This window comes from Setaria italica, chromosome IX (genome assembly GCF_000263155.2).
Source record: "Setaria italica strain Yugu1 chromosome IX, Setaria_italica_v2.0, whole genome shotgun sequence".
Classification (NCBI taxonomy): Eukaryota; Viridiplantae; Streptophyta; class Magnoliopsida; order Poales; family Poaceae; genus Setaria; species Setaria italica.
In genome coordinates, this window is record NC_028458.1 from 11,789,863 (window position 1) to 11,808,487 (window position 18,625).

At 39.7% G+C, this 18,625-nt stretch overlaps 1 protein-coding gene and 1 pseudogene across 1 annotated transcript; both read left to right on the plus strand.

The window, feature by feature from the left end:
* Positions 1-1,764: 1,764 nt before the first annotated feature.
* Positions 1,765-7,861, plus strand: LOC101768113. Its single transcript, XM_004982403.3, has 3 exons — positions 1,765-2,038; positions 7,338-7,414; positions 7,547-7,861. The coding sequence occupies exons 1-2, from the start codon at positions 1,863-1,865 to the stop codon at positions 7,411-7,413; spliced, it is 252 nt and encodes an 83-aa protein (XP_004982460.1). The 5' UTR covers positions 1,765-1,862; the 3' UTR covers position 7,414; positions 7,547-7,861.
* A 1,706-nt stretch (positions 7,862-9,567) lies between these two features.
* Positions 9,568-16,720, plus strand: LOC101763800 (annotated as a pseudogene).
* Positions 16,721-18,625: the final 1,905 nt, after the last annotated feature.

Genomic DNA, 18,625 nt, shown 5'->3' on the forward strand with positions numbered 1-18,625 from the left:
GTTAAAGAGGACATTTCACGAACAAACAATCTTATGTTGAACATCATATAGCCAATATTGTTTTCTAAATGACATGTATGTACGTAGTATTTGCTTAATTTATTAAGTTGCAACTTATGCTCACAAAAATAACACGGTCAACATGCATGTTTTACTCTAAACTTGCTAAGTGCACCATTTTAAAAGTTTATGTGCCAAAAATAACACCATGAGATAAGTTTAAGGACTACTAGTGTATTTCGCTCTATCAATATTATTTTTAGAAAACAATATGATTTTTTAGCCATGATACCCGCCGAAAAACACTAGAATGTTTCATGAGAAAAAATACCTATCATGCTTATGTGGATATATTCCACAATGCATGTATAATGTGGCATCTCTATATAAGATTTACGAGTTCCCCTTAACCATTGCACTTTAAATGGGTATCATATATGTATTAATGATTTACTCTTAATTAAGCATATAGATGAAAAAGAGTACGGGTTTATTTTCATGTAAATTTATTTACCATATGCAAACTAAACCCACTTGTCAAAATGTATGACATCTAAAAACACAACCATTTGTAAAGACATAAATTGTAGAAAACACTATTTGTATTCCCTTTTTTAAGTCTGGGCTAGAAATTTTGTGCGGGTTATACAGTGGGACGTTAAGTATGTTCTCTGAACATAATATACATTTCTTTAAGCATGGTAAGATTGGGCCCTGCTTACATTTTTATGTTTGGAATTGGACATCTACATAAATAAAAATATAAGTGTGTAAAAATACTCGTGCTAATAATAGAATATGTGGTCAAATAACCCTACATGCATTACATATATAGTTACTCTATGAAGGTGTTATCGCATTAAAGTTTTTATGCTAGTGGATAATGGAGTTAATGCTAAACTTTTAATGTGATCTTTTGAAACAAAGCCTATAAAAGTGATATCATCTTAATAATTAACTAAATACAACTAAAAAAACACATCCAAAGCAAATGCACTATGGTCGCATAGCCTTGCCACCTAATCACTAGTGAAAAACCAGCTAAGAGAAAACAAAAGAAAGAAATGGTTACCTTAGCCAACAAGAGCAATTAAAATATCATATTTACCTTTAAATTCCCGCACCTCCCCTTAGCAAAAAAAACCCTTTAATTTTATGTTTCTACTCCCTCCATCTATTTTTATAAGACATGATATGACTTGGCACGATCTTCTAAATAACATTTTGACCATTCATTTATCTTATATTATATTGTTTATGATTATAAACTTATAATCATTGATTACGAATCCAACCATATAAAATTTATATTATTAAAATAAAAAATTAATAATCAAATTATTGATCAAAGATTGCAAAGTTTGAATCTTGATATGCGTGTGCGCCTTATAAATAAAAATGGAGGGAGTATATATCATGCGCACCATTGCATCATTTTTTCTTTTGCCTACTCTATGCATGGTTCCACACCAAACTCCATCTCTCAAAAACTCAAGGAAATAAACACCACAAAAAAGTTGTTGGGTGTCTTATTTATTTCCTGTCACCTCTCCTTGCAACAACATTTTTCTTAAGCCTAAACACCAGCCCTTGTAAAACGAAGTAAAAAAAATCCATGTAAACACCATCCAATCGTCCTCTCCCTGAGTCCCAGCACAAATCTCAACAACATTGGTTCATGGGCCCTATTCCCTAGACTAGGTCCACCAACATTCCAGGCACCCTGGCGGCCCCAGTTCCGTATATCCGTTCTTCCCTTCCCCTGCAAAACCCCATCCCCATCCATCTATTTCGTTCCGGAGCGTTCGCAGCCGCCGCCGCAGGGGAAGGAGAAGGTTCGGTTCGAGGGAAAGCGGAGGAGGATGGGCGAGTTCGACGACTACTGGGCGCGGGCGTACAGGGGCGACTCCGGGGTCCCGCACTCCGACCCGCAGCGGCTCGTCTCCACCTGGACCGGCGCCTTCGCCCTCGGCGCCGCCGCCTGCGTCCACCACCACGCCTCCGCGCTCGCCTCCAACATCAAGTCCCTCCCCGCCACGTGAGCCCCCCGCCTCCTCTCTCTTCCTTTATCTCTCGCTCGCGCTGATATTTGTACCAATTGTGTTCCTATGACCTGATTGCTGCGGAGCCCGAGATCATGTTTATTCCATGGATTGCAATGTGTCTCTAGATTGATTTGTTTGGGTCTCGTCCTACGTGTTTGGGGGATTTTATGTGATCTGTTGAGCCGAATCATGGTTAGATGCTTGTGTTCTTGAAGTAGCTGTGCAATTGCATTCCAGACTCGGGGGAAGGTTCTGTGAATTTAGTATAATATCAATCTGACCACTAGATATCTCTTGAGCCCATTATTTTTGGATTTGGGAAATTTCTTATTTTGACACACTCTGACTCTGAACTGCTGTTCGTTTACAATAAGATTAAGAGACATATCCATTGGAGATGTTCTAATGGGCCAGTCCATAATTCATTAATACGGAGCCTTTTTGATACTCTATGATTAAACCTTTCCGATTCTAACAACTTGACATTGCTGAAAATTCTTGAACCCAGACTAGATACACAACAATTAATGATTTATATCCTAATCTTGTGTAACGACCAAATAGTCCACTACTTTGTGATCATGCAAAGATAAGGTAACAACATGGCGTATCACTTTGATACACTCTCCCTAGCGATTGTAGTGTGTCAGGAATTCCTGTTTATGCATACTCACATTTTTCGGTGAATATCAAATAAATTCGGTGCATGCACAGCACAGCCTAATTTTTTGCTAGTTTATGCAATGGCATTGGAACTAGACTTGGTAAATGTTGATCCTCAGTCCTTTTCTGGTACCAAACATGCAGATTTGCTGAGTTTGAAGGTGCATAATTCTGATGGGTGTGCTGTGGTTTGCCTATGCTACCAAACTCTATTTTTTTGGGGGAAAGACTATAGGGTTGGGCCTGATTGTCAATTTGTGCCAAATTAAATATGTACGGTAAAGGAAAGTACCAACGTTGAAGTGGCAGAGCAAGGCTATGCTTTTTTTTTTTTTTGAAAACTGAGCAACGCTATGCTGGTAAAGGAAGAAAACCCGGGTCCAATACTTTAGATGTATATGTGCAATTGTGCATATTAAGCACTGAATTTGTTTTGTTTTATGAACCTTGAGGTATACATTATGAAGCCCTGCTACATAATTTTCATCAAGCTGCTACAGAAATTTATTCAATAGTTGAGACAACAAAAAGATATAACACTGTTTTTTCTTGTTTGCTTTTGATTCCTGCGATTGGTATGAATATGGTGGTCTATCTTGTTCAACACCCTCCCAAAGTTCAAAATAATCCTGAAAATCTTTCGGTAGATGCAGGGCATACTCACCACGCATTTTCAAATCCCAACTAAAATGCATTGAACAATACGTGGTAACCATATGCCACCATTTTGTTTGCACAATACCAAATTATGTAGGTAAAGTTTGAATCCGATTTCAACATTCTTTTATGTCTTGAAAAATATAAATGGGGATGATGAGAGACTGTCTCTTGAACTTGAAATATTTTATTTACATCAGCTTGTTTTTGGCATGTGTTGTTTTGTTTTCATTCAACTTTAGAGATTCTTTTTAGGTAGTATTCTCCTACATAAAATTTCTATGGCTTTCTATTTATTTGTCTAACTACGTAAGCACAACTTTGCAGTTCCAACTAAATAACTAATATATGAGGTATATCTTGCCTGTGATGGAACTGTTAGCACATAGGATGGTTGTATTATTGTCTTGAGCCATAGAAAAGGCATGAAAAACTTGATCAATGCATATTTACATTTCATCTGACTTTGAGGCTCTTACTTATATGGTTTACCTTTCTTGAGGTGTCATCATGTTGATTATAAAGCATGGCCAAGTAGCCTATGTGTCTTTTTATACATTTCTTCTCGGCTGTCTTCTAGGTTAAGAACCTCCTTTTGGCTTTTCAAGCCTACATTCCATAGTTATTGCTTATCTAAGGATGTGGCTGGTTGGGGGAGTATCACCTGGGAAGGAACAATTTTCATGGTGTTTGATTGATGAATACAAGGGATGAGCCACATCCCCATGAGGAATATTCCCCAAATATGCTGCACCACTCCATCCCAATTTTTTTGCTGAACATGGCCGTCCCATTTGGACGGCGTCTCTCACTGTTCGACTTTCCTTCCCTCCCTCCCTCTCACATGGCAAGCAACTGGGTGGCGGGGAGGAAGGCTGCACGCTGAGCGGAGCGCGGGCTCAACAGTGGGTGGCTGTGGGGCGGCTGCAGCAGCGGTGGAGGGGTGGTGGCTTCCAAGTGGCAGAAGGTCAGGAGTTGCGGGCAGCGGGTGGATGCTTGCGAGTGGAGGATGATGATGAGCTGCGGGCGGCCCCTGCAGAGGACGACAACTAGTTGCTGGCGGTGCGGGTGGAGGACGACGATGAGCCACGACGTCTCGCTGGCAGCGGCAACGTCAGACGGGCCTCGCAGGCTGCGGCAGCAGGGAGTGGGGCGACGGGCTGCGGCGGGTAGCTGCGCGTCGGGGAGGGGAGAGAAAGTGAAAGAGTGGAGGGGAGGAGATTTGATGGTGGCTGACTGGCGGGACCCACTGGTAATGGGGTTAACGGAACACAAGGCATTTCATCCTTATCCCTCCAACCAAACACAAAAATGTAATTGTTGCATCCTTCAAACCAAACACGGTATGGAACCATCCCATCCCTAAATTCTGGATTCATCCTACCCCGCTCTCCAACCAAACACACCCTAATTAGAACCGATCTTGTGGAACTGCCCCAACAATTCTGTTTCTTAAATCTTGTGCCATTTTCTTGTGTAGCATCCAAATAGCCCAGTTAAACAGTTTATATTTACTAGATTCTGAAATCCATGACCTTCTTGGTTTTTTTACTATTCCTTCCTTACTCTTGAAGTAACACTATAATTCTTATTCAGTTGACCTTGCTAGTGCCTGTCTTCTTGTCATGCCCCTTCCCTTCCTCACTCACATCTCACCCCCTTCTTCCATTGGTAGGGTGTGTCCAGCTCGTGCTGGTGGTTCCCTTGGGGTCACCCTGCCCTAGGAACTCAAAGAAAGGGTGATAGGGCTTTCCCTTCCTGCAGCATGGTGGAAATGCACCACAGGCCCACAAATCCTAGTGAATGTCAAAGGGGAGCCAGTGAGGTGTTTCATGAGGCTCTTATGCAACACTAGGTTCACCCGTGCCCCATATAACCCAAAACCACCACCAATTTTTTGACACAGAGCTTAGTTTTTGGTGTATGGCAGGTGCTTCTAAGCTTCAGGAGCTCCTGGCCAGGTCGCTGACTCTGGGAGCATAAGCTCTGGAGGTCTGGTCGGTCTTTCTTTAGATTGTGGCGCGTCTGTAATGGAGCAACCTGGTGTGTGTGTGTGTGTGGGGGGGGGGGGGGGGGAGGATCCTTGTACTCGGGTTGGGTCTTTCTAAACATCTGCGCCTGACACCCGCTGATGTAGACTTGTGTACTCCTTTTCTACCTTAATGAACACGCAGCTCTCCTACGTAGTTCGAGAAAATTTTTTTTTGACAAAGAGATTAACAGAATGTAGCTTTCCTTAGATCCAGCAAAAAAAAAAATCAAAATAGTCCCAAATCCTGCACTTAAGGATGACTTGGAGTGGATCAAGACATACCCCCCACCACCCACCATCTGCTACCTACTGTTGAACAGCAGCCGTACCAAACCCTCATGTAAAACCACACCTTTAATCCCCCACCCCTAACACCCCCCCCCCTTCCCCACCCCCCTTCTTCTCTACTGAACCATCTGTGGTATGCATTGTACTTTGTGGGATGTCCACTTTCGTGGAAATTGATTCCAATGATTTACCCATATAATATAACCCAAAACCACCACCAGTTTTTTGACAAAGAGGTTAACAGAATGTAGTTTTCCTTAGATCCAGCAAAACAAAATTAAAATAGTCCCAAATCCTGCACTTAATGATGACTCGGAGTGGATCAAGACATACCCCACCACCTACTGTCCGCTACCTACTGTCAGAACGGAAGCATTACCAAACCCTCATGTAAAACCACACCTTTAATCCCCCCAACCCTAACCCCCACCCCACCCCCCCTTCTTCTCTACTGAACCATTTGGGGTTTCATTACGCATTGTACTTTATGGGATGTCCACTTTTGTGGAAATTGATTCCAATGATTCGTGTGGGTATTACACTTTGCGAGGTGTAGTACTTTGTGGGACCACCACTTCTTTAGCAAATGCTCCCGTTTGATGCCTATGTGGAAGCGGTGGTGGGCTGGATCTTGCTGAATCACATCCTAGAGGTTTAGGAGCCTAGCTTCACGTACAAGCTCCTAGAGGTTTAGGCTCTTAAAGAATGATCCTAAAAGTTTGGGAAGAAATGAAGAGACCAGACTGTTTTTAGTTTCCTCCTTACTAGTGCACCTGAAGCAAAAATGTCTTCCAGTTATAACTGGAGTAGATATGTTCTCGTGTCAGTCACATGTTGATTTGAAAACTGAGGTCAGTATAATGCAAAATCACTCATAATGGTTTTACTATTGGTTAATTGCACACTTGACCATGATTCTCGTTAGCAGCCTCAATTGAAATTACTGAAGTGTGGGGCTGCAACCATTCCTTTTTTGGATCATGATTTGGTCCATGTATGGTATTAGGTTCTTGGCACTGCTGTTCAACCATATATAAATGTAAACAGCTATGATGCACAAACATTTTTGAAGCCCACATGCGGATAATATGTTGGACATTGTTACTCCTCTAATAGGCCATTCTAGCATTTATTGTTTAAATGAAAGCCAGAATAGTAGCAGATTAACCACTAGAACTACCATATTAAACTTTAGGTGCTTACATGGGAAAATTTTAAAAATTGATTCTCATAATTTTGGTACAAGTTAATTTTCACTAGGTTTTATCTTTAAATTTTTCATGGTTTTACAGAATCTTTTGTCACTGAGCTGCCATGTATGTTTATCTTTTCTTGGGTTTCAGTCTAATGCTTTTGAGTTTTGTGGTACTCATCAAATTTTAGCTTGAAATGCTCTGCATCTAAGGTGTCGGGACTCATTTGTTATTTTTAGCCTGCATAATAGAGCATCTCGTGGTGTCTTGTCATTCTTTATTGTAGCTGTTATCCATTAGCATCTAAGATACATGAATTGTTTTCCCATTGTGAATGAATGGCATATTTTCTTATAGAATCTTTCAATGTTATGTCTGTGTTTGAAATCCTTTTTATTGTTTTCCGTTGTTTTCCTTGCCTTATACAAGTTGATTTACATATGGTACCATTAATCGTAGTTGGCAAAACATGACAATGATGCTTGATCAAAAGCGCTGGAAGAAAGTTCTTGAGAAGAAGCAACAACAAGCTTAAGGTGAGTCGATCTCTCTTCCTGTATTAGCTTATGATATTTGTCACCTGCTCAGTCTTTGCAGTCAAACATTGGATGAATAGGCTACCTTGTCGTGTTTTTAACTTATTTACTGTTTCTTCTTGTGCGCTACAGCTCATGCTCATTGTACTTCCCAGCTTCTCGGCCAGTTGGATGAGCTTGTCTCAAGTCATCAATTGTGGTGCAGAAAGTTTCAGAGCGACCAACTTTGGTTTTCCTGCCTAGTGTTAGAACTTCCTGTCAAAACGAATGTATTGTGTTAAACTGCGCCCCCCCCCCCCCCCCCCCCCCCCCCCCATTGTGGTGTTTACTCCAGCTCAAATCCTCAAGTGGCGTGCAGAATGATTTGCCTATCCTTCAAATCTTTGTGATCTTTTGACCATGCGACATGTCATCTATATCTGCTGCGTTGGTTATATTTCCATGCTATGTTGTGTACTCCAAACCGTTGACCTTACAGGCTGTAGTAGAGCTGGGTGTTGTATTTTCGCCAAGACGGGTCCTCTGGGTATCCATCTGCCCAGAAGGAACCTGAGCAAGACATTGGGTATCCATTTAGCTTTACTGAACACACGGTCTCACAGAAGAACATCCTGTAAAGGAAGAGCAAAAGTGCAAACAAGAAATGATACCATTGGTGATCTTTGATCGCTTCTGCTCACTGGGAGCCAGAGAAAAGTGCTGAACTGGTCATTACTACAGCAATGGCGTAACCAGATACAACATGCTCCGTTGATCCTCTGGCTGGCTCCACTACCTCAGATAATTCTATAAAGCATCATTTACCTTCATTTCCATGCTATTATGAGCTGAAATGAATTGATAACAATAACATGAAGGGGCAACTGAATTTGCATACGAGGTGATCGAGCCCTTGTCTTAATTGTAACTTGTAAGCAAGGATAAACTGCGTGACACACACTGTGGTCTCTCTGATGCATTCTTTCCTTAGGATGCCACTTAAGGCACTAACGATTACTCTACTTCAGCATGACCCGTCCTCATTAAAGATTAATAACCTATATACTCCGTAATTACTAATTAGCTTATAAGAATAATATGATATATCATGGACTCCATCCATCCTGAAATATAAGTCAAACTATTCTATGTTTGACAAGTTTATATTAAAAAAAGAATAATATTATCTATACGATTCAAATAAGCATAATTAGATCTTACGAGATATATTTTCACAATTTATATGCTAACACTATTCTTTGTAAACTTTGTCCAACATAGAACATGATCCATTGTATTTCAAAACAACGGTTTTAGATTAACAGTGTCAAAAAAAAAGGAATTGCTAAATGAATGGAATGACAAAAGCATAGGGTGTTCGTAATTATTTTCCCTTCCACCCGAATAAGTTAATGGGTGGTTCACTTTCACTCGTATTTAGTTACTCATTTCCTTTGCACTAGAAGTCTTCGACCTCTTAATCTTCATTACTCCCTTTGGTTTTTTTACATACCACATTAAATTTGTCCTAAGTCAAATTTGTCTAATTTTAATTAAATTTATAAAAAAATATAACAACATCTATACTACTAAATATATGCACTATCAAAATATATCAAAATATATTCTATGGTGAATTCAATGAAACAAATTTGATATTGTAGATGCTATTATATTTTTCTATAAATTTGGTCAAAGTTTGATCTAGAACAAACATAATGTGACATGTAAAAAAACCAGAGCGAGTATGATACGGAAGTTGACAATGATCCATCTACCTGTTCTTTATAGATCCATTGCCCCATTTTATTAAAAACATCGGCAAAGTCAGTTGAAAATGAAAAATCTGGCAAAAAGTCTAATGAAAGTATAATTCTATGTTTCTTAAATCTCGTTAGCAAACAAGCTGGAACGCTGCTACACTCTATCGTAGGAGTACCAGTCCTACTCGTGCTGCAGCCACCTTTTTACCGGGCGCGTTCAAAATTTGAAACGCACCTGCGCACAAGCCGCGAAACCAAAAACAACGTCATCTAGCCACGTCGCTGACACCGGGCCCCACTCACAACACCCGCGAACCCCAACGTTACCCCCACCCAAATCCGTCAATGACTCCTGGGTCCCACCACTAACCTGTATATAAATGCCCACCCGTCTCCCTCCTTCCCTAGTTCCCTCTAGTTCCCCCGCCTGACAAGGCGGCGTCCGTTCCGATTCCGGCCAGGTTCCCTCGCCGCATGGACCTCGCCGGAGGGATGTCCAAGCGGAAGGCCCCGGTTGGCGACTCCGCCAAGGTAATTAAGCGGGAGAGCGTAAGCCTTCTTCGTGGCTTCACCTTCCCCGTGCCCACGCGACGGCGCGAGTCAGCTCCTGCTTCACTTTAATGGCTTCGTTGCGTGCGTTGCTTGCAACAGTGGGAGATGGATTGATCCCCATTGATCCTATTTTAATTCCTTTTTAACAAGAGGGGTGGGGGACCTTCGGGTTGCTTGGTGTTTCTCACCAGCTTTTATCATTTTACCCCACTGGCCACTACAATAGTTTGATTATCATGGTCGCGGATCTGCAGTGCAGAGGACGATCCATTCGGGATTTCGTCGGATTGTTCCCAACCTCTACCTGGTGCTTCCACTGGGTTTGCACTTATATATTTGATTTACTATTAATCTTGGTTTGATTCCATTGTATACCTGCATTTGGGGGCGCATGCTTGTGAGCTGTGTCACATTTTTTTTACCCATCCTACTGCTATGCACACGGTAGGCCCTAGCACACGGTACTTAATTAGGAAGTAAAATGAGTAATGTGCACATCGTGTATGCAATTCCTTAGGTTACAGATAAAGTGCAATGTCTCAGAAATGGTTTACATTTTGGGATAATTGCTCAGTTGCTCCCAACTATAACCTTTAGATTTCCTATATGTGCATGTATGCTGTACTTTTCCTGCTGGAATTTGCAGAAGGCAAAACGGACTGGAGAGTCAAACATGTGCCATCAGTGCCAGAGGAACGACAGTGGAAGAGTTGTACGGTGCCAGGGCTGCACGCTTTATAAGAGGAGATACTGTGTGAAGTGCATCAGACGCTGGTTTGGCTCTTGTAGCATTCATGTTTGATAACCTGACATTATATTTATTTGCCTTGTTGAGCTATAACTCTTGTCTGGCCTCATATTTTACATTATCTTTCTTCTTGTTACTGAGTTTGTGCATTTTACGTTTTTGCTATTGAATTGTTCACTGCTCGTGTTATTGACATGATCGAAACAGGTACCCACATTTATCAGAATATGATTTTGAGAAATGTTGCCCATCTTGTCGAAATATTTGCAATTGTAAGGCTTGTCTGCGTGCAGATGTAATGCAGAAGGTGTGCCTTTTTTTTTTGTTCCATTTGTATTTCATTAACTGGCCCCAATGTGTTTGATACTCTCACATTTCCTGTTCTACAGGTTGACAACTGGGATGTATCTACAGATGATAAAGTTAAATTTTCCCTGCGTATTGTGCACTTTCTGCTCCCTTGGTTGAAAGAATTTCACCAAGATCAGGTGCTAGAGAAGAGGATTGAGGCCTCGATTCAAGGTATTATTACTGCAATGCCATTTTATGTATGGATTTAGAGCATAGATGCTTCTTATTTGTTACTCCATAAGTTTGTGCTGCTCCTAATAGCAGGGATTGACGCATGCAGCGTTAAGGTTACTCTAGCTACATGTTGGCGCAACGAACGGACATACTGGTTGGTTTGGTTTTACTTACATCGCATGCAAGTTGTTTGTTTCTTGAAATGTCTAATTCATTGCTATTTCTTGTAACAGCAACAACTGCAGGACATCTATTGCTGATTTCCACAGAAGCTGCAACAAATGTTTCTATGATCTCCGCCTCAGCTGCTGCCGGGAGCTTCGTGGAGGCCATGCTCCTGGTGGTGGTGTTAAAAGTGACAAAGTTACAAATCTCACTTATGATGGAGGCAAGGAAGATTGGCAACAGAGAAGTAGTCATGATAAAGTTGCAAGTAAAGGACCTTCAGATGGACAGTATGCCATTTTGATAGGTAGTGCAGTTCCACCTGAGGATAACACTCCTAATTTGACAGGGTGGAGGGCAAATAGCAATGGAAGCATACCTTGTCCTCCAAATGCATTGGGTGGTTGTGGTAGTTCTCTTCTTGAACTTAAGTGTTTGCTCGAAGAGAAATTTATTGCTGACTTACTAGAGAAATCCAATTCCGTGGTCAACAATGGAACACAGCTGGAGTCTGAGGGTTCAAAATGTTCCTGCTTTGCAGAATCTGGTTACATGAACGATGAAACATCACGAAAAGCATCTCGCAGACATAATTCCTGTGATAACTACATATATTGTCCAACTGCTAGAGATGTTCAGAATGAAAGTCTGGATCATTTCCAGGAGCACTGGTTGAAGGGGCAGCCTGTTATTGTTCGCGATTCACTTGCATTGGCTTCTGGGTTGAGCTGGGAACCAATGGTTATGTGGCGTGCATTACGTGAAATAAGAGACAAGAACAAAGATGAGCGACTCTCAGTTATTGCTCTTGAATGCCTGACGTGGTGTGAGGTTGGTGATGTTATTATCAATTGTTTGTTTTTAACGTTTTAGCATTGGTATAAATCAAAACTGATAAGATGATGCTAAGGAATGAGGATTACTACATGCATAAAATAACTTGTAAAGTCATTGACTGTGTGGATATCTTCTATCCGAGTTCTGGAGTATCCTTTTTAATAAGTACTGTCTTCGTCTTGTAATCTGCATAATATGTGGTCAATTAATTTGTCTCAGTTTTGGCAGTGTTATGAACCAAAACTGATAAACTGATGCTTAGGAATGAGGACTACATGCATAAAATGACTTGTAAAGTCTTGACTGTGTGGATCTCTTCTATCCGAGTTCTCAATACTTGCTAAAGAATGTGGATTACTACATGCATAAAATGATTTGTAAAGTCGTTGGCTGTGTGGATCTCTTCTATCTGAGTTCTGGAATATCTTTTTTTCCTTTCAAAAAGTACCATGTCTTGTAATCCGCATAATATTTGTTCAGTTAATTTGCCTACTAGAGCTTGAAATGCAGCTAGCCCAAGTTCCTGCTTATATCAGTTTGGTCTTGTGTGGATTGCTGTACATACTTTGTTCTTGTTTTACCATGTTTAGTTTTTAGGGCCTTGTAGACCCATAAGATGTCCGATTACCATTCTTTAAAATATCTGTCCTATATTGCACTTACCTAACAAATCATTTCTCTTTACCATCAATGTTGCTTACCTGTACTCCAAATGCAGGTTGATGTGAATATGCACATGTTTTTTACGGGCTATTCTCGTGGGCTTGTTGGCCCCGCGGATTTGCCTCTGCTACTTAAGCTTAAAGATTGGCCACCACATAGTTCCTTTGAGGAGCGACTGCCACGGCATAGTACAGAGTTTATTTCTGCGTTGCCATTACGTGCCTATACAGATCCAAAATCTGGTCCTCTTAATCTGGCTGTGAAGGTTCCCAAAGATTTTGCAAAACCAGATCTTGGTCCGAAGGTTTATATTGCTTATGGAGTCACCCAAGAGTTGGAAATTGGTGATTCTGTTACCAAGATTCACTGCAACATGTCTGATGCGGTAACTAAATAGTTATTATTGTGCTTTATCCTGTTTATAAGATGATGTTGCTGATGGGCAATTGGGCATGTTGTCCATTAGAATCCAAAATAACTGTAGTTATCTGGTCTTCAAACTTTGATATAGTATATACGTCCACATTCTAGTGATGGGAAGTAAAAACCGTTGATGCCATTCTATATGCCATTGTTGTGTCTTGGGACTTATCTACAATTTTGATTTTTCAGTTGTCTTAAAAATACTACAAAAACAAAGAACTTGAAGTTATTTAGCATGTTTATTGTTTTCTTGGTTTTACCATGTTTAACATTGATTGAACTTATAGATCAGATATGCTAGTTTTTGGTGCCAAAAGCTGCACCTCTTTTTGCCAAATGCTTAATGCTAGTTATAGTAGATGTTGATGACGGTTGACCATGGTTTGGACTATTAATCAAGAAAGGTCCAGAAATTGCCACATACTGCCATTTCTTAATGTTCCTGATTTTATTATTCTCATAGGTGAGCCTTTCTTTACTTATCCTTTTGTTTTTGTTAAGTTCCTAGTGATTTTCTACTTTCTGATTTGTACTCATTGAACAGGTCTATATCCTCACACATACTGATGAAATAAAGCTCAAATCAAAAAGAATTACTGCAGTAAAGAAAATGAAGGAGATCTTATCCACCAAGGGAGCGAGTGCATACCTACAATCTTCACATGCAGATTTAGCTGCAAGAACATCTACTGATTCTACAGAAGGAATGTCTGCCCAACTTACTGGTCAAACACACAGTAAACAGCATGCCTGTAATTCTTCTGGTGCAAGAGGAAAAAGGAAGAGGAAAAAAGGCAAGGGAAATAAGATAGAACATATTCCTGTGTCTACTGAGTCAGAAGATGAGGATCTCCCATCTGTAGAGGGAAGCCAAACAGAAGGTGGTGCCTTGTGGGATATTTTCTGACGGGAAGATGTTACAAAGCTGCATGATTATCTGATGAAGCATGCAGATGAGTTTAGGCATTGCAATTATGAACCAGTGAAGCAGGTGCCTATTTGTACCTACTAATATTCCATGGCACTCCATATAAAATCTAATTCATGTGTTGTGTAACTATCTTATGTTGGCAGGTTACTCATCCTATACATGATCAGTATTTTTATCTAACACATGAGCACAAGCGCAAGCTTAAGGAAGAATATGGTTAGTTAACGTTACTAACGTTTTTTGAACTTAACTTTTCTTTCAATCGGGGAAGGTTTTTGGTGACAAGACCTGGTGCTTATTTCCTGGTTTTTATCACTGCTTATGTAGGAATTGAGCCTTGGACATTTGAACAGAGGCTTGGTGAGGCGGTACTTATCCCAGCAGGATGTCCCCACCAGGTCAGAAATTTGAAGGTATGATTACAAGGATTTGGTGGGAACAGCTTCCAATTTTCATTGCTACTAATGACATACTTTTGGAATCATAATAATCGCTATTATCTGTGACACTCTTTTGCTATTCAGCAGTCATGTATAAATGTCGCACTTGATTTCGTTTCTCCGGAAAATTTGCGACAGTGCATCAGGTTGACAAATGAATTCCGTCTTTTACCCAAGGGGCATTGGGCCAATGAAGACAAACTAGAGGTCTGCCTATCATTCTGTTCATATTCTCTTTATCCCTTTGTATATACAAGGTCATTTCTTTGTTTCTCAATATGGCAATCCTTAAGATGATTACTCCCTCCATTTCAAAATGTAAAACGTTTAGTTTTGTCCTAAATCAAACTCATAGCATTGACCAAGTGTATTGAAAATTACACCAACATCTACAACGTCAAATTAATTTCATTAATCCACCATGAGTCTTGATAGTGCATTTATTTGGAAACGTAGGTGTTAATACTTTTTTCCTATGAACTTGGTCAAAGTTGAAAAAATTCGACTTAGGACAAAACTAAAACATCTTGCATCTTGGAATAGAGGGAGTACATATAAATTAAGGCATATTATCAATTTTGCTATTTTGTTTTACTCTAGAACTGGACTTGTTACTGTTTGAGCATTCTTATTTAACTGGACTTGTTAAGATACAATGCTACATTCTGAATTATATGTGCATCATATGATTTTGAATCACCAGGTTAAGAAGATAGCTCTTCATGCACTCAGCAAAGCAATTGCGGATATCACTCTGTATGACTGCAAGGATGGGTTTGTTTCCAGCATCTCTTTGTATTGTGTCAATTTCCTTGCACTTTCTGATTATCTTCCTGCTGTGATTACACAAATATTGCATGTGTAATCGTCTATCTCTGATCATTTTGAGGCCTCATGTATCAACCGCTTTCTAGCATCTCTCATTTGATACAAACTTTTACATTTGCTGTTTAAGCTTTCAGTTCTTTAGTTCTTTTTTTTCTAGCTTCTGCGCTGCTGATTTGCTTGCTTGCTTTTCTTCTTGTTTCTGTCCCATAATGCTTAACTTGCACCAGAGTGATCACCTTCCTAGAAGGTGACTTTTTGGTCTTTGAGTTTTAATAGCTATAATATCTAAGAAGTATGATAATATCTAAGAAGTATGAAAGCAATTTTCGAGACAAATCTATATATTTAATTTTCAAATTAAATATTTTGAAAACTATCAACAGTCAAAGTTCCAAAAATTTGACCGGATTTTGGTCAAAACATCAAGTATTTGTGACCGTAGGGAGTTTAAGAGACGTTATGAAATTACCTTTATTTTGCACACTTCGTGTTCTGTTCTGCATTGTTGTGTGGTTTTATCCATGCTTGTGTAGGTGCAACACTATGTTTCAGTTTTAGAATATAGCTGTCAACATTACATACATCTGATACATCAGAAAAATATATCTGAACATAAATATAATACTATATTGGTTTCTCTACTGAGGGTTCTTTTGAGGATGTATCACAAGAAATTAAGTTCTGTTGATTATTCTGCAGATCAAAATTCTTTGTGATCTAATTATAATTTAATTCTATAGAATAGTTTAGGTAAAAAGAAAACATATGGTAATAAAAAAGAAATTGTTCTACTATGTAAAGTTAGGCTACCAACCTTCTCAAATCATTCTAACAGCTGCTGCCTTCTATGCTGCATGGTGCTCTTGCCGCGCAGGTTCTGAATTTCACGCAATGCCTCATTTCCTGATTTTGAAGCCCTTTTGTTTTGATAAGTAGATTAAGTTTATAACTTATGCAAACACTTTTTTGGCATGAAATGGTATATTTAATTTTCAACAAGCAACTGGATATTATAAAGATATTTACTAAGTAGCTTTTGCTGTTAATTGGCAGCCCGAAGAAAGAAGTTAAAGATGAACTTCGCCCAAGTGAAGTTGCAGAAATGGAATGTCAACCGTAGCATAAGCAGAAGATGCTGTATCTGCTGGAATCTTGCTGCCAAATGCCATTTCACCTGATATTTTGTGGTGCCTTCGTTTCTATTGGGATCAAACTTCTATGCGGTGTAATGTAACCAGTGCTTTGGCAAATAGTGTGGCAACAACCTCCTATAACTTGTAAGCTGGCCTGTTCTGTGCTATGTTTGTATGCGTAGCATGTCAACTCTGCGATGGTGCAAGAACTTTAGTGCAATTCAAACATTGGGAATTGCTAGAACAAAGACAAAGCTTTGTAAATTTCTGTATAGTAGCATCTTCTATGATGGGAAAACAGACCATGTACTTCAAAATACATGCAAACCTGTATCTTTCCGTGGTTAGGGGGAACAGCCGAGCAGGGAACCAACTGGTCGATTTGCACTAGTCGCTCCAACGGTCCCCGTGCTGCAGGGCCATCCAACACCTGCAAGTCTCTTGGCACAGTCCTGGACCCATTGGCCTCACTCCTCGATGATCTCCTGCAGCAGTTGCATTATGGTGGCTTCAATTTGATTGAAGACTTGCGCATCCCACTCATTCCACAACCGCCAGCATACAAGCAAATTGTTCTTCATGTATAGCAGTCTGCTAATTCTCGTTGATGAAAACAGGATTATTGATTTCTGGATGTATTCCGACTATCCTGTCAGCGTAATGTGCTACTAAGATATACTCGTCACACGCGCGCGCACATAGAACGTTTTCTCTGTCACTTCACTTCAGCTCTATACTAGAAGTCTAGAACGTTGGGGTCCTGCCATTTTATTTGTCTACATACTTGGTGAATTTTATGATACCGTCTTGATATGTATCACGTTTGTTGTGTCACATACACTATATCAACGACTAAAATTCATAGGCAGCACTTAAACTTAGTCCACAGTGTCCTAAAATGCATATTTAAGTCACAAACTTGCAAAGTGCATCACTTTAAAAGTTTATGGGCTAAAATAACACTGCAAGACAAGTTTAAGAACCACCGGTGTATTTTATCCTGTCAATATTATTTTTTGCAGTTTTGCAAAAAAAATATTTTTAACAAAAAATAAGATTTTTTTAGTCACCATACCTAAAGTGCTGAAAAATATTAGAATATTTTCCGAGCTTACCTATGCGCGCGGATAATATTCTGCAATGCATGTATCGTGTCACGTCTATATAATAATTTCTTTATCCTTATTTATCTCTCCAAGGACATAACCTTTTGCTCCCTCTCGTAACCGTTGCACTTTTAATTGGGTATTTTATATGTGTTATTGACTACTCTTAACAAGCATAGATGAAAAGAGTACGGTTTATTTCGTGTAAATTTATTCACATATACAAATAACCACTTTTCAAAAGGTATAACATCTAAAAATACAACCACTACAAAATACATAATTCACTATTGTATTCCATTTTCAAGTCTACTTAGAATTTTTTATACACTTATATGATGGAACTTAAGTATGTTTCCAGATAAAAACATAATATACCTTTCTCTAAGCATGGTAAGGTTTGGCATGCTTACATTTTATGTTTGGAATTGGACATCTAGACAAATAAAATATATAAACATGTAAAAATACCAGTGTTTGCTTACATGGCCGTTTAGTCCATTTACACACCATGTAAACACTACACAGTACCTAGCCATGTCCGTTTAATCATCCGTTTAATGTCCATTTAACTCATTTAACTGACCGTTTAGTCCGAATAAAGAGCTAAAGAGCAGGTGACTTTTTAGCGTTTCCCTTTTAGGGTAACAATCACAGAGTGGTGAAGAATTATAGATCACATTTTCCCCTTGTGAAAATAATAACATAACTGAAAAGGGTATCATATGGCTTAGGTAAACCGAGTCTCAATAACAATCATCCTTGGGCATGTTTGCCATCTCCAGCAAGAGGGGGCCTATATGTTCTCCCTTCCTGGGTATGGCATTCTGCATTCTTGGTAGTTGCGCAAGCTGCCGGGGAAATCGGTGAACAGCCCATCAACACCAATCTCCTTGAGCCAATACTCATATTCAACATAAGGATCGTGATGGAAGTTGAAGTGCTGGTATTTGTTCTCGTTTCTGAAAGTGTATGGATGCACCTTCAGTGTGTGTCATGATTTTAGTATCGATGCGACGGGTAAAATTTGCAGGTCTAGGATCACAGACCTGAAGATCAAGAGCATGTGCTCGTGAGACCAGATCGGTTGGTGGCCCTAACTAGAAGCAAACATGACT

Excerpts from the sequence above, each read along its gene's own strand:
- LOC101768113 (XM_004982403.3), top strand. The coding sequence starts at position 1,863 with ATGGGCGAGTTCGACGACTACTGGGCGCGGGCGTACAGGGGCGACTCC. Across the intron at positions 2,039-7,337 it reads ATCAAGTCCCTCCCCGCCAC|TTGGCAAAACATGACAATGA; the intron begins GTGAGCCCCCCG and ends CATTAATCGTAG.